General features: G+C 47.0%; 4 protein-coding genes across 5 annotated transcripts; 1 reads left to right on the top strand and 3 right to left on the bottom strand.

Moving 5' to 3' along the window:
• Nucleotides 1-81: 81 nt before the first annotated feature.
• Nucleotides 82-2,352, bottom strand: DYNLL1 (dynein light chain LC8-type 1). 2 transcript variants are annotated; one of them, XM_032128007.1, is made up of 3 exons: nucleotides 2,236-2,352; nucleotides 1,555-1,692; nucleotides 82-449 (listed from the first exon to the last, which is right to left on the bottom strand). In XM_032128007.1, exons 1-3 carry the CDS (start codon nucleotides 2,344-2,346, stop codon nucleotides 312-314), a joined length of 387 nt encoding a protein of 128 aa, XP_031983898.1. In that variant the 5' UTR covers nucleotides 2,347-2,352; the 3' UTR covers nucleotides 82-311. The 2 variants fall into 2 exon arrangements, with proteins under 2 accessions (XP_031983898.1, XP_031983897.1); XM_032128006.1 differs by having other exon boundaries at nucleotides 1,555-1,695; nucleotides 2,236-2,306.
• A 5,479-nt stretch (nucleotides 2,353-7,831) lies between these two features.
• On the bottom strand, nucleotides 7,832-11,073 carry GATC (glutamyl-tRNA amidotransferase subunit C). The gene is made up of 4 exons (XM_032127970.1): nucleotides 10,940-11,073; nucleotides 10,500-10,666; nucleotides 10,015-10,118; nucleotides 7,832-9,636 (listed from the first exon to the last, which is right to left on the bottom strand). Exons 1-4 carry the CDS (start codon nucleotides 11,036-11,038, stop codon nucleotides 9,605-9,607), a joined length of 402 nt encoding a protein of 133 aa, XP_031983861.1. The 5' UTR covers nucleotides 11,039-11,073; the 3' UTR covers nucleotides 7,832-9,604.
• Nucleotides 11,074-11,080: 7 nt separating this feature from the next.
• TRIAP1 (TP53 regulated inhibitor of apoptosis 1) lies at nucleotides 11,081-12,649 on the top strand. The gene is made up of 2 exons (XM_032127972.1): nucleotides 11,081-11,290; nucleotides 12,012-12,649. The coding sequence occupies exons 1-2, from the start codon at nucleotides 11,144-11,146 to the stop codon at nucleotides 12,093-12,095; spliced, it is 231 nt and encodes a 76-aa protein (XP_031983863.1). The 5' UTR covers nucleotides 11,081-11,143; the 3' UTR covers nucleotides 12,096-12,649.
• Nucleotides 12,650-14,404: 1,755 nt separating this feature from the next.
• Nucleotides 14,405-16,095, bottom strand: LOC116452997 (cytochrome c oxidase subunit 6A1, mitochondrial). The gene is made up of 3 exons (XM_032127971.1): nucleotides 15,950-16,095; nucleotides 15,500-15,642; nucleotides 14,405-14,672 (listed from the first exon to the last, which is right to left on the bottom strand). The coding sequence occupies exons 1-3, from the start codon at nucleotides 16,050-16,052 to the stop codon at nucleotides 14,592-14,594; spliced, it is 327 nt and encodes a 108-aa protein (XP_031983862.1). The 5' UTR covers nucleotides 16,053-16,095; the 3' UTR covers nucleotides 14,405-14,591.
• Between the last annotated feature and the right edge of the window lie 2,758 nt (nucleotides 16,096-18,853).

Below are 18,853 nucleotides of genomic sequence, written 5' to 3'. Positions count from 1 at the left end.
GATGGATTTGGGAATAGAGTTGGGGATGTTCATCCGTCATTCACAAGGTAATAAAGAGAGTAATGCAAGAGGGCAAAGGGATAAACTTGTTCCAACAGTTTTATTAGCAAAGAAGCCGTCTTTTGAAAGAAAATAAATACAAGGAAGACATTTTTGCTTTTTTTTATAGCCACAATGAAAATACCAGCTGCTACAGCAAAATCCCTGACTATTAACGATACAACAAAAGACCTGAAGATCAGGAAGGCTGAAGGTGGGAGTCAGTGTGCAGTCCTGTACCCAGGTGCAAGTTTCAGTAACAGTCCACGGTTCTAGCCAGACTTGAAAAGAAGAATAGCAACTTGGCCGAGGTAGAAGTAGATGAAGTGCTTGGTCTCATGAGTCACGTAGCTGCCAAAGTTCCTTCCCACGATGCAGTGCCAAGTGGGATTGTATTTCTTGTCAAATTCCTACAGAAGAGAGAATTAGAAACTCAGCATTTTCATGGTAATTATTCTAATATTGTCTAACAGTTGGGGGGGTTTTTTGGCAATGATTTGTCACTTGTTAACAAGTATCACTTTGGTAAGAAGGCAATTAAGGAGCAGCATATGTTCTTAAGTACAAGGATCATCTGTCACTTTATAACTCATTTGCTGCTTAGTCATATTAAAAAAAAATAGTGCTTCCAAGAAGAGCAGGAATAAGCTTAAAACATATGGTTGGGGAAGTAGCTTTTCCCCTAAAGTCATGCCATGATCTCAAACCATAACTTCTAAGAACTTCACTGCTTGTTCAGAATCTCCAACAAAACTGGTATTTTGACTTCATTAGCTGTTTTTTGCAATAAGGATGTTGAAAGGACACTTAATGGCAAATTCTCTGCCACAACCTTGACACCTGGTCATCAGATGATGCTGTGACACACTGTTGTCAGGAGCCTGCTACAACTTATAAATAAACTCCTGTTTACAGGTCTACAGTGAGCAAACCCATGCAGTCAGTAGATTTATACTCCAGTACCTAAGAGCTGTCATCTGAAGATATTTTTGTGAGGACATGGGAGTTTCTGTTCTGCTCAACCAAACCCTTCAGTTACTTGCAGCTCAGTCAGGCTCTCAGTAGGAGTGAAGAGAGAAAATGTGACGAACTGTAAGCTATGAACCATCTGTTCAGCGTTAGCATGAACAGCTTGTCTTACATGTGGTGGGAAAGGGAAAAAACCAAACGCACTTATTACATGGTTGGCAAACCACCACTCTTTAAATAGGCTGCACAGAGCCTATGTCTTGTTACCAGCTCATCAGTCACAGGGAAAGTCAGCTGCCACTCTGTCCTCACGTGGACAATGGGACAGTGGCAGAGAAGGTGTAAGGCACTACAAGAGAAAAGCAGAAGGACCTAGAAAGGTCCACATAAAGGGTGGGGAAAGGAACAGAAAGAGAGAAAGTCTAAGTTGATTATCTAGTGCCTCTAGAACTCGTTTCTCTGGAGCTACTTGCCTAGCAGCCTTCTCCCCAATTGATTTTTCATGCGCATAGAGATATCATGAGTACATTACAAGCCAACATCTACCTTCTTTATGTGAGCAGCGATGTCCTTCTCAATGTTGTATTTCTCCAAGGCCTGAGTAGCACATTCTACGGAGTCTTGCTGCATTTCCTCTGACATGTCCGCATTTTTGATCACTGCCTTTCGATCACTCATGATTGCCTGCTTGGAGAAAAGAAGAAGGAAATTCAAAGTTGCAGGAGCGCCTGCCAGAACCACCTGCCAAGCAGCCCCAAAGCTCATTCCCAGCGCGCTCTCGGGCGCCGCGCGGTGCCACCGCCGTGGCCGGGGAGCGTCGGCCGAGTGTGCTGGGCACGGGCACAGCCCGAGCAGCGGCGGCTCAAACGCCGGCTCATGTTAAGCACTCGCTCTCCGGCCGGCAGCGACACAAGCACCGCCGCAATCTCCGCCCTCCCCAGTCCCGCTCCGGCCGGGAGCTCCGCGAGAGAGCGCGGGCGCTCCATCGCCCGGCCCCGACGGCCCTTCCCTCCTCTGAGGGAGGCGAAGAAAGCCCGGCACGCGCGGCCAAGGGCTCGGAGCCCCGCGTGGCTGCAGGGTCCCGCCGGCAGCTGCCGGGGATGCGGAAAAATCGGAGGCGGCGGCCGGGGTAGAGCCCAGGCACGGGGGAGCCGCCAGGACACGCGGGGTCCCCGGGTTCCGGAATGGTTGAGTCTCTCTCGGAGCCGTGCGCGCCCCGTCCCTCACCGTTCGGGCGCTGCGGGACCGGCGCGGTGCGGAGCGAACAGCGCTGCGCTCTGGTCCGTGCGCGCCTCGCAGCGCCTCAACCCCGCCCCCTGCGCGCCGGCCGCCAGCCATTGGCTATCGTCACCGCCCCCCGAGCGCCCATTGGCCGCCGCTGCCGGCCCCCGAGCGCCCATTGGCTGCGGCGCGGCGCCCGGCAGGCCTTTACTGCAGCGTTGTCTTGCGGCCCGGGATGCCTCGCGCCGCGTCCATTCCCTTAGCGACCGGCGGGATGCGGGGAGGTAACGGGAGCACAGGGCGCATGTTTTGGGATGATCACGTAGATTTGGGCTGTGTATGCAAAGCTTCAGTCCTGGCTCCCGTGCTACTCGTCTGCTGCGCCAGGGGAGGGTTAGGTTGGACATTAGGAGGAATTTCTTCACAGAAAGGGTGATTAGACACTGGAAGGGGCTGCCCAGGGAGGTGGTGGAGTCACTGTCCCTGGAGGTGTTTAAGGAAAGACTGGACATGACACTGAGTGCCGTGGTCTGGTTGACATGGTGGTGTTGGACTCGATGATCTCAGAGGTCTTTTCCAATCTATTTCTGTGATTCTGTGTGGCATCAGCAGGTGATCCTAGGTAAAAAACTTGTTCCTTAAAGTATGCTCAGTCTCCAAGGCATTGTAATATGTCCACCAGCTCCTGTAAAACACCTTTCCATAGTTGATATATGGGCCCCAAAAGCCACTTTATTACTTGCCCCAGCCTGGATCACAGAAATGCTGACGTTAACCAATTATCTCTGCAACAGACTTTGTTTCTCTTTGAAACAAGCTCTTGTTGGGAATAGCCCTTTCAATAGTATGTGATATTACTGAAAGAATACTGGGATATTACCTGGGGTAGCTGTTTCAGTAATATGCCCTTTACTGAGAGTGAAGCCCACCCATGCTGAAGGAAGGAGTTCCATAGCTTGTAAATGACACTTGATCATCTGTCCTGTTCACTTGTCTGTTTTCAGTTGTGTGTTTTCAATTCAGTGACCTCTGATCGAAATCTCTGACCCATATTTACTGGGTGTCGCGGGTTCGGTTTGTAACCGGGCAGAAACACCAATTTAGTGTAGTGGTTTGGTCCAAAATACTCATTACTGTTTATCTGCTGTGAGATAAGAATTAGGAGAAATGCAAAACAGGCACCAAACTTGAAAGAATATAAAGAAGTTTATTAACAGACCTAAAAGAGGAAAAAAATTATACCACACCTTCAGAACTCTCCTCCTCCCCCCACCTTCCTCCCTTCTCCCACTGACAATGTTCAAAGACAACCCTTAAGATGTTCAGTCTGTTTACCACTTCCATAATAACCTTGTTCAGTCCATTTAGAAAGAGAAGTCTCTTCTTGCTCATGCTATGAAAACATTATCACAACGAGACAGCCGCCCACTTCCAAATATTGTTCAGTCCATTTAGGAAGAGGAGTCTCTCTGCCTGCGTGTGAGTCCTTTCCCCCGACTTGCAGCTTTTCCCGCAACTGCTTTCGAGGGTCCACTCTTGAAGTTTTTTGGGGTACAATTTTAAGGTTGAGCCGTTCAGAAACAAAAGCAGAGGCCCTTCTCCTTCCCTGGGAGCAAAGGGTCTTCATCATCTTCATCTTTAGGACTATCTCTGGGAGTATCTCTAGGGACTGAGGTTTTCTCCTTTCCCGTTTGGAGCAAAAGTCCTCATCTGGTTCATCTCTCCCTGTCCAAACTTCTCATGCAATTACAGCTGCGTCAGCATCTGCCTATCTCAGCGCAGGTGCTTTTGCTTACAAGTTGAACACTCCACCCCCATATCTTCATGAAATTACAACAGGATACTCTGATATATCATAGCTTCACAACAGAATTTCAGCTTTAAGCATCTCCTCTCTCTTCCCTCAGGTTTTCAGCTCTTCACAGCAATAAAAGGGTTAATCTCACCTCGGCCTTGCAGCTTTGCAGCTGGAATGTTGAATTTTTCTTATCGCAGTGGAGAGGGGGGAGAGCCGAGCCGCTCTGGCTGCCCACGGCAAGGCAGTGGGGGGGGTTCCATGGCTGGAACAGGTCCATTGACTCCAGGATGGCCGTGGCCCGGCCCGGCCTGGCCCAAGCAGGGCCTGGCCGGGCCCGCTGGCCCCCACACGGGGCCCGCAGCCACCTGTCCCAGCGCCGGAAACGAGAGAGAGCTTGGAGGGGGAGTTTGCCTATTCTTAAATGTGGATCACAGAGGTGATCACAACTTTAAGTGGCTTAGAGAATTGTCCATATTCAAACTGGCCACTGATAGGTTCTATCAGTTCCCAGAGGAAACTGTAAGCACCCCTTAGCAAGGACGTCCCTTCCGGGACTATGCTTGCTAACCTATGACACTGGGTATGATCAAGTCAGCTGCAAACTTTATTCCTTTAGTGAAACAAATCTATCAGACATTTACACCATCTTTTGCAGACCTCACTATTTCTGCAACTCTTGCCTTTTTTTGTTTGTGTTTGGTTTGGGGGTTATTTTGGTTGGTTGGTTGGGTTGGTTTTGTTTTGGTTTCTTTTTTTGTTTAAATGAAGCAAGATGTTTTGGTAGGTCCCCAGTGGTCTGTTTTCTTAGTTTCACTCTCCCTGGGGCACTTTCTACTTACACTCTTGTCAGCAGATAGAACATTGCTGTTCGAGTCTTCCACAGCTGGTGATCTGTTAATAATAGGACTCTGAACCATGTCTATAGCAAACAGCACAGGATGACTTAAAATAAATTTTCAAATACTGCTTGGTAGGACTCAGATTTCCTTGTAGAAATTAAAAAAAAAAATAAAACCAAAACACCTCAAGAGCATTTACCTCACTTGAAATGTATATATTTTTCATATTCATACAGTGTAGTTACCTGCTCAATCTCATTCAGAGCAAAAGTAACATAACTGCAAGCAACCCTTTGCTTTCGCAAACTCTAAGGCAACCTCAGATGTTGGGGTCCCTCCCCCGCCGTGTAGCCCTGGGAGAGGGGCCCTGAGGGCACAGACACGGGGCGTCCCTGTCCCTGCTCAGCCTCGTTCCCATTGGTTGGTTTGTGTTCCCTGCGCGGGCAGAAGGACCCTTGGTCCCGTGACTGGAACAGTTCCTCAGCAGAGCTCCGGCCATGTGGCTGGAGAAATAAACATCTCTCTGGAACAGCTATCAAGAATCTGTCTGTCCATATATATTTCCTTTCCACGGGACTCCTGGTTTGATATATGCGTGTTGCAGTATCCCCACTGCAACATAATGGTGGAGAATTGAGAGCAGAACGATCCCCGATCCCTAAGCGACTGATTTGTGTGAGTAAACCCTGGAAACTTTGGATTCCTCTTCTTGGTTTTGCTTTGCTATTCCATATCTAAACTATGGAGGAACCGTGGGAAGACTCTTGGCACTCAGAGCCGCATATGGACATTTATCTTAAACTTAAAATGATTCTTGAACAACGATTTGTAAATTTTAGCTTGATTCAAGCTCAAAAAGAACTGAAACACTTCCTGGCATGGTTGTTTAAGAACTTTTTCTGTGTTTCTTGGGATTTAATTCTTACGAAGGGCTTTTGGAAAACCGTTTGGACACAGTTAATACTGGAGTCAAAATATATGCCGATGGAAGAATATTTTCGTGAATATTATTTAATTACCGAGACTGTTGAGCAATGTCAGCTGTGTCTTGGCGAAGGGAAGCCTGGCGCAGGGACCGTGCGGCCCAGGCCACGTGCGCCGAGCGCTCTGCGAGCAGCAGCGAGGCAGTTCCCGCGCGCGGGCGGAGCCACACGAGCCGCAGTGTCGGCGGCGGAGTGAGGAGCGGCGGGACCCGGCGGTGCCTGCCCGGCCCTGCGCAGCGCGTGGTGGAGCGAGCCCCGGGAACGCCCGACCGAGAGGGGCGGCGCGCGGGCGGCGGCTGGCGGCGGTGGCGGTAGAACGGAGCCGCGCCCAGCCGAGACGCACGCTGGAGCAGGGCGCGGGGGGGTTGTCGCTCGGGGGCCCAGCCGAGACGTGGGTACAGCGCCCGGCATCGGCAGCGAAGCTGCGACCAGAGGAGGCGACGCACGGAGAACTGAGCGGCGCGGCCCGGCCCGGCCCAGCAGCTCCGACAATTCCAACACGGGAGCGACTGAAGGAGAGAGCAAAGACGCAGCGAGACAGAAAACAGCAGCCACTCGGAAAAAGGAAAAGATCATAGTAACTAAGACCTTAGGGATAGTAAAATGGTATAATGTTAAGCAAAATTATGGTTTTATAACAAGGTGTGACAACCAGCAAGACATATTCGTGCATAGAACTGCTATTAAAAAGAATAACCCTGAAAAATGCATCCCAAGCTTGGGAGATGGAGAGGTAGTGGAATTCAAAATTATACGAGGTAGAAAAGGGTTACAAGCATCGCAGTCACTGGGCCTGATGGTGTTTCTGTGAAAGGCAGTATATATGCTAAAAATCGTAGTCATGTTAGACAATATCTCCCTTGTAAACCCCCCCTACAGTCTCCCTTTCCTAATCCCACCTTTCCCTTTTACCCTATGTCCTATTACCCCCAGTGTATTCCCAATCCGTTTTTTCATCCATGGTTTCCCTCACAAAACCATGCTTTTGCCAATTGTTTCCCCAAAAATCCCTTTCCAATGCCGAGTGGGGGATGAAAAGGGGGAGGGAAGAAGTTAAACCCTCTCCTGCCTCAGTTTCCCCACAAAGCATGCTCAGAGAGTCCTGTCTCCCTTCTGTCAGCCCTAAGATGTTCCACAGAATCTGATTGGACATTTAAAGACTCAGGAGGGCGGCTTGTTTTGTTTTGAAACTGTTCTTGTTATGTTTATCCAGTTGTTTTCATTCTCCTTTTATTAAAATAAAACGGGTGAGGTGTTGGGGTCCCTCCCCTGCCATGGAGCCCTGGGAGAGGGGCCCTGAGGGCACAGACACGGGGCTTCCCTGCCCCTGCTCAGCCTCGTTCCCACTGGTTGGTTTGTGTTCCCTGTGCGGGCAGAGGGACCCTTGGTCCCGTGACTGGAACAGTTCCTCAGCAGAGCCCCGGCCATGCAGCTGGAGAAATAAACATCTCTGAAACATCTAGCAAGAATCTGTCTGTCCATATATATTTCCTTTCCACGGGACTCCTGGTTTGATATATGCGTGTTGCAGTATCCCCACTGCAACACTCAGAAGAATATACTGCCCCCAGAAATATTGAAACTGGATAATGTAATACTTTTGTCACTCTAGAATATCTCAGGAGTAACTCCTGACTCCCAGATTTTAGCATTCCAATTAGGAGAGATACAGTTCACAACTTTGTGTGCTAGAAATCTGAAGAAATTTTGAATGGTCTTGCGGCCACAGTAAGTAATTAATTTACAGAACTGTGTTCAGTATCTGCAGCATTTGCAGTAGTTCTTTGAGTATTGGACAGTTTTGTGCTGACAGAATGGAACCATTTAACAATCTTCCAAGTGCTTACACTGAACTTCAGAAATACCCATGAATCTCTGAGGAGGTGGTTGTGTTTGGTAGCTGCAGGCAAGTTTCTCTGCATTTATTAAGAAATGGTTTGCTGAAGGAACAATTGCAATGACGACTGCAGGAAACGTCAGTGTGGGTGAGATACATGTCATTAATGAGAAACATTAAAGCCTGAGATACATGGCTTTACAGAGAGACATTAGAGTCCTACTTGTTAATCAGGAATATAAAACTACAGTGTCCCTCAGGACAGAGCTGCAGGGAAATGCAGAACAAACACAGGAGATGATAGCTGGGGTAGAGGAGGTGCTTAAGAAATCTGGGTAATGGATAAGGCATATGAGATTCCTCTCACAGATGGAGGTTAGCCTGTAAGCACTTTTCGCGTGAGCTGTTTTTTTAGTCTGTCTTGCACAATGTATCACTGTATTAATAAAGATTTTTACTGGGGCTCCTAGTTAATACCAAAACATAAAATAATCATTATTAGCAATAAAACAATTTCCATTTTCTTTTTCTTTCCACAAAAGTGAAGCAATCCCCACATTGAAATTTTCTTTGTAAACCTGGGATTTATATGCAAGGGCTTCCAATCCAATTTTATATGTACAGATTTGTGGTGGAAACGTTAGCAGGTTTAAGTGAGGTTATCTCCATGGTCTCCAGAGAAACTGGATCCATTTACTGAGTCCTGCAGTGAATGCAGGTGAACCAGGACATGAGGGGTGTCTCTCCCTCTCTCAAAGTGCAGCCAGGGCCCAGTGGGGTTCAGCACCATCCCGTGGGGCTGAGCACCACCACATTAGACCCACTAAGACACTGACTCGCCCTGCCCCACAGGCAGCTCATCCGCCGTCTGTGAGCTTTTCTGTTTTGGTGGTTGCAGGTGTCTGAGTCAAGGTTGCAATGCCCTTACTCGTGTAGTTGCATCAAACCCCTTCATTAAGGAAATGTGTGTTTTCCACTTCAAATGCAGTTTGGGCTGCAGGGAACAAGCATCAGGCAGTCTGTTCTCTCCCTGGAGTGTGTGGGAGCAGCACTGAACTGGCAGTTTTAAGTTTGGCCTGTGCTGCATTGGGAATGTGGAATCATCTTGTCCAAATTGTTGGTTTAGCTGGTGCCTTTAAATAGTTACTTGATGCTATTTTGGGTTAAAAGCTCCTGCAGCCATGCAGTTCACTTTCAAATTCCTCTTCCTTCTTCTATGTAAATAATATCGTCCCCATTCTCTCTGGTGGTCAAAGGAGGAGGCCAAAATGGATAGAACAAGGGGGAACTTCTCAAAGCGGGAATTATCTGCTAATATGATTGTGGTATCAATCATATTGATTGATTGACAGTCTTTCCTTGTTATGATTTATATACACATTATAAATTTCTTTTAGGCTGAGCTTGTATATTGGTAAAACTTCAGCATTTGCAGGGTCTGAATCTTGACAAGTCTGACACTAAAGCAATAATACAGTGTTACAGCTTTGCAGAGGATTGGATTAGTGGTGTTAAACAAAGGCTTTATTTTAATACCACTGAAAGAATTCAGGTATCATAGTAATTACATGTTTTATGCATATATGTGACTATATTATGGATGCTTAAACAAATAATGAAGTAATTGCACAGAGTGGGACAAGGGTTTGTTCTCACCTCCAGACAGCAAATTCACTTTGCCAAATAAAAGCACCAAGGTCATCTGCCATGCTGCCTTCCAGCTGCACAGACATTGAATATTTCAGCAGCACTACTAGACTTTAACATCTTCATTCTTCTGTCTTGCAAGTGCTCTTTTGACCAAAAGGTGTGCCAGGGTGTTTCAGCTGTGACTGCACAAAACTTTGCTTTCCCAAATAAAATACTGAAAGGGCATTTGGGCTCTGGGCTGTCACTAAAAGCCCTGCAGAAAAGTGTCTCATTCTTCCAGCTTTGGTAAAGGGATGTTACCTGAGAGAAAACAAAAAACAAGTTGTGTGGGACCAGCTGTAAGTTACCTTGTGGGCAGGACACTCTGGCACGGAAGTGCTTCTCCAGTTTACTCCATGTACAGGCAGCTTAAATATCCTGAGAAAGTCAGGAAAGTAAGTCCTGTCTGACTTCCTCTAAGGAATTTCACAACATGTGCAGAACTTCAGAATCAGGTCAGCCTCTGTACTGCTTCTGGACCAATAAATTGCACATTATTTTACATAGATGGCTACAGCAATTTATTTTAGTACTCCCTATTATTAACTAGTATTTCTGAAAGTAAATGCAGCTATGGCAGGTTATATTCTTCAGATTAATTCAGGTGAGATTAAGAGATTTTTGTAAGAAAGTCAATACCTGGTGGAGCTACAAAGTACTCCTCTACTTTCTCTCTGGCATTTTCCAGCAGGTCTTTGGTGCAGTTGCCTTCTGTCACATCATCTTCTCTAAGATACAGACATCTGAAGGACAAAGGTTACTGGCTGTCTTTCAGCTATTCTGTAAATATGAGGTAGGAAGGGTGGCTTATGTCTAAACCTGGTTTTGGTCTCTTAAATAAACACTTCGACAAGTACTGGAACATTTTGAAGCACCCAAGAATGCCACTAGCAGGTATTTGGGGAGCAGGGTGACAATTAACACAGATTAAAGAACTGAAGTTCACCTTCACTTTGCTCACACATAAAAATCATGTCCCAGTGACAACTTTATCCCCCACAAAAGCACAGTAAGACATTCTGAGCAAAGTGGCCACATGCATCATGATTCCCAGGGAAAAAAGGTCACAAAAGCTAACAGCTTGATGCATTAACAGATAAAAGGAGACTGCTGTGATACACCACCTGTCCTCCAGCACTGAATCCATCGGTTCCACGCCGTCGGTGTTTACTTCACGAAGCTGATCAGCAAACTGGACAGCTTTCTGCAGCCGCTCCACGGCCTCCGAATCCCGGAAATCCACCAGGGCCAGGTGCTCCAAGTGGTCCAGCACTTCCACCGACACTTTCTGCTGCACAAAAGCACCAATATGGACAAAAAAGTCAGAAATTAACAAGTTTAATAGTGCTACTTTCTTTTAAGAAATAACTTATTATACGTCAAACCCAGAGTTTACCAAAAAATCCTAAAATCGTTAAGGGTGGAAAAGACCTTTAAGGTCATCAAATCCAACCTACTGGTAGGGACCCGCTGGTTCCTGTTACTTTCGTGGAAAATTAACCCTTGTTTTATCCTGTTTCTACTGTCCTGCCTCGCGAGGGGCAAACCGGCTCCGCGGCGGTACCTGCGGCCGGTGCCCGCTGTGCCACCTCGCCGGGCGTGAGGGGCGTCGCGGAAGGGCCCGCCAGGCGCGGAGCCACCGCTCGAGGGACAGCGCTCGCATTGCGCCACCGCCGCGTGACCTCACATATCCGCGCGTGGCGTCACCCGCGCGCCGGACGCGCGTCACTCGGCGGCGCGCCCGGCCCGTCCCGGCGCGGCCGTCGCGATGAACAGCGTGGGCGAGGCGTGCACGGAGCTGAAGCGCGAGTACGACCAGTGTTTCAACCGCTGGTTCGCCGAGAAGTTCCTCAAGGGCGACAGCGCCGGCGACCCCTGCGGGCAGCTCTTCAAGCGCTACCAACTTTGCGTGCAGGTGCGTCCGGCCCCGGGGCCCCGGGCCCCCTTCGCTCCCTGCCCGAGCGTCCTTCCCCCGCTCTGACCCTTCTTACCGGCGTGCTGGTACCCCAGGAGCAGCCTCAGCCTTCACCAGTGACCCCGACACGCAGCTCTGGGTTTATCTCGCCCTTTGTCGATCATGACATGGAATATTTTACAGGTGTCTCCTAATTTTATTGTACGTAAGTTCTTAAGGCTGCTTCTGTAGAGGCTGCAGCACGTTTCTGTTATACGATCCGGACTATAGTTCAGTGAGTTCTCAGTACGTCCTTCATTAACACTGAAGCTTTATTCAAACCAGCTTTAAGACTACTTTTTCTAGGTCATTTCTTTTTAGATAATTTCTATTCAGGCAACAAGCGATAGGACAAGAGGTTATAGACTTAAGCTGCACCAGGGAGGTTTAGGTAGAACATCAGGAGGAATTTTTTCACAGAAGGGGTGATCAGACATTGGAATGGGCTGCCCAGGGAGGTGGTGGAGTCAGTGTCCCTGAAGGCATTTAAGGAAAGACTGGGCATGGCCATGGTCTGGTTGACGTGATGCTGTTGGGTCATAGGTCGGACTCAATGATCTCAGAGGTGTTTTACAACCTAATTGATCCTGTGATTCTGTGTTTTGTACCAAAGATTACATCATGTAGCCCTATAACGAAGCGTCAAGTTGAATTATTTGGTTTTCTTTTTTCCTCTTTTCAGAAAGCAATCAAGGAGAAGGACATACCCATTGAGGGCCTGGAGTTCATGGGCCCGAGTAAAGGAAAAACTGAAAACTCCTCTTGATGTTGGCTGTACGGGTGGAGTCCCTAATACAAGCCTTTGGACTAAGCACCATCACCAGGTGTACCGTGGATGCCACCTGGAGAAGACCTTTGTTAACTCTCTTATAGGAAGTGAGAAATGTTCTCTGCTTGTGAAAACAAACAGTTAAAAGGAAAAAAAAGACTGGATCATGTGCTAACTGCTGCCTCCTTTCCAGTGAAAGTTGTTGGTGGTTCAGCATCTAATGGCTTAAAAATCCATGTGAACTAACTTCCTACTGAATGTAATGGGGGAATGGGTTGGAGTGGGCTGAGATAGTTTCTTTGTGGCTGATTTCTTTTGCTTATTTATATAACACTTGAAAGTGTTTAAGAAGAATATGGAGGGAGTTGATATACTTTGTGTCATCTCTATGCTGCTGAATTTTGGTGAAGTTGGTTTCATGTGATCCTGAAAGCTGAAGGGCTTAAGCACTGTTCTGTGTCAGCAAGAGAGATGGTTTAAAAGCACTACTGGACCTGCAACAGCTTGGCTAAAATAAATACAACCAGGTTATATTTTGTTCAAGTAGGTAACTGTGCAGTAGAGTCTGATTGTGACCTCTAGGAGTGACAGAGCTGGCCTGCTCAGAAGCTGAAGAGAAGACTTTTAATGCAGAGGTTACTTCAACCTTTTCTGAGGTACTGACGCAACCACAAACTTGAATTCTCTCTCCTTTAGCTTTACACATTCATGTGGTTTGATCCTCAGACAGGGATGGCACAAAGCTTGCTCCCCTACTTACACCAACACAGGTGGAAGAGTAAAAGATATTACGGCCTGGGGACAAAAGATCGGTCAGCTTCCTAATTCTAGAATTAGAGTGAGGAAAAAAGAAAGCTTCACTCTCTGCTTTTAATTTCTACTAATTATTTAAAGGTTTTACTTTTTAAAAAGCCTAAAAAAGGTGCAGTTCTCAAACATTATAGTTGGCCTGCCTGCACCACAGCCCCCTCACAGACCCCCACAGTTCTGTGGGCCTTGTGCAAAGCATCAGGAACTGCTGCAGCCTGAGGCTGTTGTTCCTATGTCAGTCACATATTCAGGTGAGCCACACTCCTGTTCTCAGGTGCAGAGAGCTCCTAGTGTCAGCACAGGGGGTAAACATAGCACTGAAGAAACAAGCTGTTGGCAAAGTGCTGTGTGACTCAGATATAAATGAAAACAGTGATCTAAGGGAATGATCTATAAATAGCATTCTGAAGACAGTTAATTATGTAGGTTTTCTTTTTTAAGGAGTAACACACAAAACCAGTTTGCTCTTCTGTGATCTTCATGTAGGGCTACATGTAATGTGATTTTGTCAGCTTTAAAACAACTGTGCCCATCAGTGCCTTGTACTTTCAACACAGCAAAACTTTTCTCAGCAATCTTTTACTGGTAAGCAGATGAAAAAAATCATATGGAAACATGGGGAAGGACATCCTGCAGTACCCACTCTGAGATTCTCTCTTGCTATCCACCACTCCTTTCAACAGCAAGATGCCAAAGCAGCTGCTGCAATCTACCTTTTGGGAAGAACCAAATTAATGGTAGCTGAGAGAGAGCTCAGTTTCATACCGTCCAAAAAATACAGAAGTTATAGAAAGAACTGGGAAATGGTTGACTTGTAGCGAGCAAAAACTTGAAAATTAAGGTTGTACTGGCACAGGCCCAGGCTGTTGGCTCATTAATCCCTTCTACTTTAAGCAGCTTCTGCATGACACAGTACACATTATACAGACATAAGCAGTAGAGCCAAAATTGTGTTTTCTTCTGCAAAACCTGTGTGAGAGACTTTGGTGCAGACTGCAGCTTTATGGAAAGCAGAGTGGTGAGCAAGATATGTGCTGATGTACCTGAAAATTTCAGAGCTTAAGGTGAACAGTGTAAAGGCAGAGCTTAAGGTGAACAGTGTAAAGGCAGAGCTTAGCTCAACATCTTTGCTGCCACTCCATCTGCCAGAAGAACCAAGAGAAGACCACCTTCATGACTGTTAATAAATACTGTAAAAGCTGATGATGGAGAATGTGCTTCAGTATATATTGAATTTTAATCCACATATCTGTTCTGGCTGTGAGTTTAGAGTCATCAGCTAAACCAGACATGAAGAATATGAAATTGATTCATGTCCTATGCCAAGTGCATTCCTGTTGTTTGTGTTATCAGACACAGGAACATATGTTAACATTCAGGCAGTCAACCCCCTTTGCTCATACACTGTGTCCTCTGGGAAATCTTAATGCTTTATGCAAACACTGAACTAAAAAACTTCTAAGAATTCAGGTTAACAAAAAAAGTCAAATCCGAAATTCATGTCCAGAGTTGTTTATTTAAAGGACCCCATCACAAATACACATGGAGACCACCACCACTCAGCTTCATCACAGAAGAAATGCAGTTTCTGAAACTATGACCCCATGAAATGATGGATCCCACTCAACTTTCTCGTTCAAGATGGGGAGAGCCAAAGTTCTGGCTGTGGTCAGGATCTTGGTTTTAATCTTCATAACCAGTTGGAAGAGGGTTAGTGTGGGGATTGTGAAACAGAGTTTTATTCCCATCACCCCAGGGGAAACGCTGTTGAAAGAAGAAAGAAAATAAGCCAGTGGCAGCTCCTGAACAATCCCTCAAGCATCAGAAACCAAGAGCAATACAGACTCAAACATCAATTCTCCCAGGCCATTAGTGACAGAACAAGAGGAAATAGCCTCAAGCTGTGCCAGGGAAGGTTTAGGCTGGACATCAGGAGGAATTTCGTCACAGAAGGGGTTGTTAAACGTTGGGATACATTGCCCAGGCTGCTGGGCTCACCATCCCTGGAGGTGTTTAGGTATAGACTAGAGGTAGCACTTAGTGCCATGATGTGGTTGACAGGGTGGAGATGAGTCACAGGCTAGATTCCATCTTGGAAGTATTTTCAAACCTAAATAATTTTATGATCACACAGCTCAACAGGCTGGTGAATTAAGCAAGCTGGCTCCCAGGACATAGGAAGCAAGAGTTGGAAAACTGTCTCCCTTAGCTGGCTGGGAGTCACAGTCTATAAACAGCACAGTCTTTGCTCTTACTTAAAGATCAACTTTAAGCTGTATTATGAGGACCCCAAGTTTGAGTATTTAGCATCTCCACTGCTAGCTTTTAGATCTGTATTAGTTTAAGTACAGCAGCTTTAGGACTGAAAACTTTTCAGCAAGACATTGGGAGGATCACTTTGAGGTGGGAAGGCCTGTGAATACCATGGGTACTTCATCAGAGCTGTGACAAACTTTTACTGCCTCAAAAACAGCCATGAGTTGATATCACAGCCAATGTAGCAAATGAAAAAGAAATGCTGTGACAATCTCAGAGGAAGCTCTGCAGCCATGGAGGAAACGAGGGCTCCTAAACATTGCAGGTGGAAGTACCTTGGTCCTGATCCTAAGGTGGGTGTAGGGCACAAACTCGGGCCTCTCGTGCTCCCCGTGCTGTGCGTTCAGGTAGGAGTTCAGCATGCACACGGCCACGCCGGGCAGCGCCACCACGAAGGTCAACGTCTTCCACATCCGGGCTGGGCGGGGGCAGCGGGACAGCAATTAGAACAACAATCACCATTTTCATTAGCATTACTGACCTGATAGCACGTTAAATACAATTAGCGCATTAACGAGGCGCTAATGAACGCTGTGTCCCACGCTCAAGCGCGTGTCTCCTCCCCGTCTGTAACAGGGATCCGGGCTCACGGTTTAAGCCCCGGTGCCCCGGCGGGGGCTCACACCAAGCGCCTGCTATGCCCCGTTCCCCCAGCGAAGGGCACCGGCTGTCAAGGGCAGCGCCGCGCGCCCTGGCTCCGCCCCCGCCCCGCAGAGCCCCGTTACCTCCGCCGCCCTCGTGTGCCGCGGCCGCCATGCCGCGCGCCGGGGGGGAGCGCGGGGCAGCGGCGCCGAGCAGCAGGCGGGACACCCGTCCGAGCGCCGCCATGTCCTCCCCGTCCGCACACCGGAACCGGAACCGCGCTGGGCGGAACCGACGGCGGCAGCGGCCGCGCTGACCTTGAACAGGGCCTCCCGCGCGCACGCGCCGACCTGGGCGGGAGGGGCGGGGCAGTGACGTCACGCGCGGGGTGTCCTGAGGGGCGGGCCGGCGCCTTCTTGGTGTTGAGGGCGGAGCGAGGCCGGTCGGGGTTTGTGGAGCTTGTGCGGGGGGCGGTGACAGAGACGCAGACTCGCTTAGGTGGGTGGTGGCCTCTGAGAGCGTCGTATCCGTCCTATGACGGAATATCACCGTGTCAACCAGACCATGGCACTTAGTGCCACGTCCAGCTTTTTCTTAAACACCTCCAGGGATGGTGATTCCACCACCTCCCTGGGTAGCCCATTCCAATGTCTGATCACACTTTCTGTGGAGAAATGACTCCTGGTGCCCAAGCTAAACCTCCCCTGGTGCAGCTGGAGGCTATTTCCTCTTGTCCTGTTCCTAGTGCCTGGGAGAAGAGGCTGATCCTCACCTGCCTACAACCTCCTGTCAAGTAGAGAGTGATAAGTAGTTAAAAGAGTGAGAAGTCCTGGGGATGTGAAGACAGGGAGAGCTGTGGCGATGTCCCAGGCATGAGGGGATCAAGGGGCCCCTCAAGTGGGGCAGTTCTGTTACCACGATTGTGTTTTTAATTACATGTATTCCTGGGATGATTCTATTGAAAAATTAACATCACTTGAATGAAGACAAGATTTCCAGGAAAAAAATAACAAATATCTAGGTTCTCTTTTAGTTCTTTATTGGAGCCTTATGGTTAGCTGTTTGACTTTCAGCAGAAGCTGTGTAGGTATAGAGTACATTTTTCAGCACTTAAAGCATCAAGCAATGATGAGGGTTCCCATGGTGGATGTAGAAACTGTAACAGCAGAAAAGCAAAGAAACTTAGCTGTTGTGAAGGACAGTGGTAGGGGCTGGTCTGAGAAGAATGACATGAAGGAATTGTGTTTTACTCCAAATAAGGTTCAGTTGTTGTTGGAAGGAGGAGGTTTGTTGGTAATGTGCACACCTTGGTCCCATGGAATTGGTCACTTCTCTTTTGCCAAGACCAAGGCATGCAGTGTGGCATGGCTGTTAGATGGTGGGAAGCTGTGTTTGCTACTGGGGAGCAGGATTTCTTTACCCTTTTTCACCTAGAGCAGGGCTTGTGTCCAATTTACTATATGGCATAAAGGAACGGTAAGATAGCCAGAACCTTGGAAGGCTGTTGTGAAACACACTTTGGCATGAAAATACTGCTACAGTTGTTTACTGTATCTGGGCACTGTAAACTGTTAAAAGTGCTTTGGTTTCTCTGTTCTTCTCTTATTTTATTTTTTAATTACAATTAGCTCTTCCAGTAATTTGTTTTAATATTATTTTATTTAATAAATAATTTTAAGGACAGCTTTGCTTCCATACTGAAAGAAGTTATTCCCAGGTGGTACTGTGTGTATCTGCAGAACTGTTCTGTCATCATGGACATGATTCATTTTGTACAAAACAGCCCTCAAACCACTGGGGCTTGCCATGTGCACACACACCTGCTTTGCTAAATCCACACTGGAGGTAGATTTTGCCTTTCCACACCTTCATCCTTTGGATTCGGGCTTATGGGACATCTAATATATCAGACTTTTAATTTAAAAGTAATTTGCATGTGTTTTTTGGGGGGAACAGAAGATCCGAGAATTATTTTGTACAATATTTCAGTGATGAAACCAAGATTAAGTTCTGTATCCTAAAGCAAATTTGTAGTGGGAGCTACGTAAGCAAAACTACTCTTGTTTGTAGCAAAAAGAACTTTAAGTAAGCAACAGACACTAATGTTTACGATGAGAGAAAACAAAGAATCAGCAAAACAAGAAAACATCTGTCTAGGATGAGGAAAAATTCTCTCTAAAATAAAACAAATTTGTGAGATGTGCTGCTGCTGCAGCAGCCTCAAAACACAACATACAAGTGTTCAGCAGGAGGTGAGAGCAGCCAAGGTTTGCTTCTCCCTAGTTCTCTCTGACACCCTTACTCCTCCAACAGTCTGGAAAATGCTCTTTGGAGAAGGCAGTAGTGGCAACTCTTAGCATAACTGTCCCAAGTGCACCTTGTCCTACCCATGGAGCTCCAAGGGGCTAATGGAGAGCAACTGAAAATGGGGTTTGAGTCTGTCCTGAACCTGAGCATGGTAGGAGGTTCATTATAGTCTGCGATAGACTGATTTAAAATGAGTCTGTCTTAGTCTTTATAATTCCAACAGCTGTGATTAATCTCTGTATGAGGTGTATCAGGAGTCTAGTGGGTCTGATTCACATCTTTAAATGTAAATTAGGAGTGACTGCTGGAAGACACAAAATATTCCAGAAGAATAATTTCTTTTAGTTGAGGGAAGACAGGCAGGTATTGAAAGAAACCTAGATATTTTAAGAGTACTGTGAATAATGTTTTGATGTAGTTGTATGAAATGTGTTTAACTGTGCAATATGTGATGGTTATTATCACTGTGATGACTGCAGTCCTCCTGACAGCATGTGTTTTTACAAAGGTGTGTGGAAAATGAGTGAACAGTCAACTCTGGCTCTGGAGCTCTGTCTGAATTACTGACCCATGGCATGGGAAACCCCTCTTGTACTCACTATTGTGCCTTGCAGAAAGGGCTTCAGGTGGGTTTTCCCCAAGCTGACCTGAGGGCCTAGAGCTTGATTTAGAAAATAGCTGATCACCTTTAAAAATCCAGGCCTAAATCCAGCATTTTGAGGAATTTTCAACAGGTACAT

Source organism: Corvus moneduloides, chromosome 18 (genome assembly GCF_009650955.1).
Source record: "Corvus moneduloides isolate bCorMon1 chromosome 18, bCorMon1.pri, whole genome shotgun sequence".
NCBI classification, from domain to species: domain Eukaryota; kingdom Metazoa; phylum Chordata; class Aves; order Passeriformes; family Corvidae; genus Corvus; species Corvus moneduloides.
The sequence above is the reverse complement of the archived record's forward strand: the minus strand, read 5'-3'. Positions and strand labels throughout refer to the sequence as shown.

Excerpts from the sequence above, each read along its gene's own strand:
- LOC116452997 (XM_032127971.1), bottom strand. The coding sequence starts at position 16,052 with ATGGCGGCGCTCGGACGGGTGTCCCGCCTGCTGCTCGGCGCCGCTGCC. Across the intron at positions 15,643-15,949 it reads GGCACACGAGGGCGGCGGAG|CCCGGATGTGGAAGACGTTG; the intron begins GTAACGGGGCTC and ends GCCCCCGCCCAG. Across the intron at positions 14,673-15,499 it reads ACCTTAGGATCAGGACCAAG|CGTTTCCCCTGGGGTGATGG; the intron begins GTACTTCCACCT and ends TTCTTTCAACAG.
- GATC (XM_032127970.1), bottom strand. The coding sequence starts at position 11,038 with ATGCGAGCGCTGTCCCTCGAGCGGTGGCTCCGCGCCTGGCGGGCCCTT. Across the intron at positions 10,119-10,499 it reads GATTCAGTGCTGGAGGACAG|ATGTCTGTATCTTAGAGAAG; the intron begins GTGGTGTATCAC and ends TTTGTCCTTCAG. Across the intron at positions 9,637-10,014 it reads GTACTTTGTAGCTCCACCAG|GTAACATCCCTTTACCAAAG; the intron begins GTATTGACTTTC and ends GTTTTCTCTCAG.
- DYNLL1 (XM_032128007.1), bottom strand. The coding sequence starts at position 2,346 with ATGGCTGGCGGCCGGCGCGCAGGGGGCGGGGTTGAGGCGCTGCGAGGC. Across the intron at positions 1,693-2,235 it reads GGTCCCGCAGCGCCCGAACG|GCAATCATGAGTGATCGAAA; the intron begins GTGAGGGACGGG and ends TTCTCCAAGCAG. Across the intron at positions 450-1,554 it reads TCGCTGCTCACATAAAGAAG|GAATTTGACAAGAAATACAA; the intron begins GTAGATGTTGGC and ends TCTCTTCTGTAG.
- TRIAP1 (XM_032127972.1), top strand. The coding sequence starts at position 11,144 with ATGAACAGCGTGGGCGAGGCGTGCACGGAGCTGAAGCGCGAGTACGAC. Across the intron at positions 11,291-12,011 it reads GCTACCAACTTTGCGTGCAG|AAAGCAATCAAGGAGAAGGA; the intron begins GTGCGTCCGGCC and ends TCCTCTTTTCAG.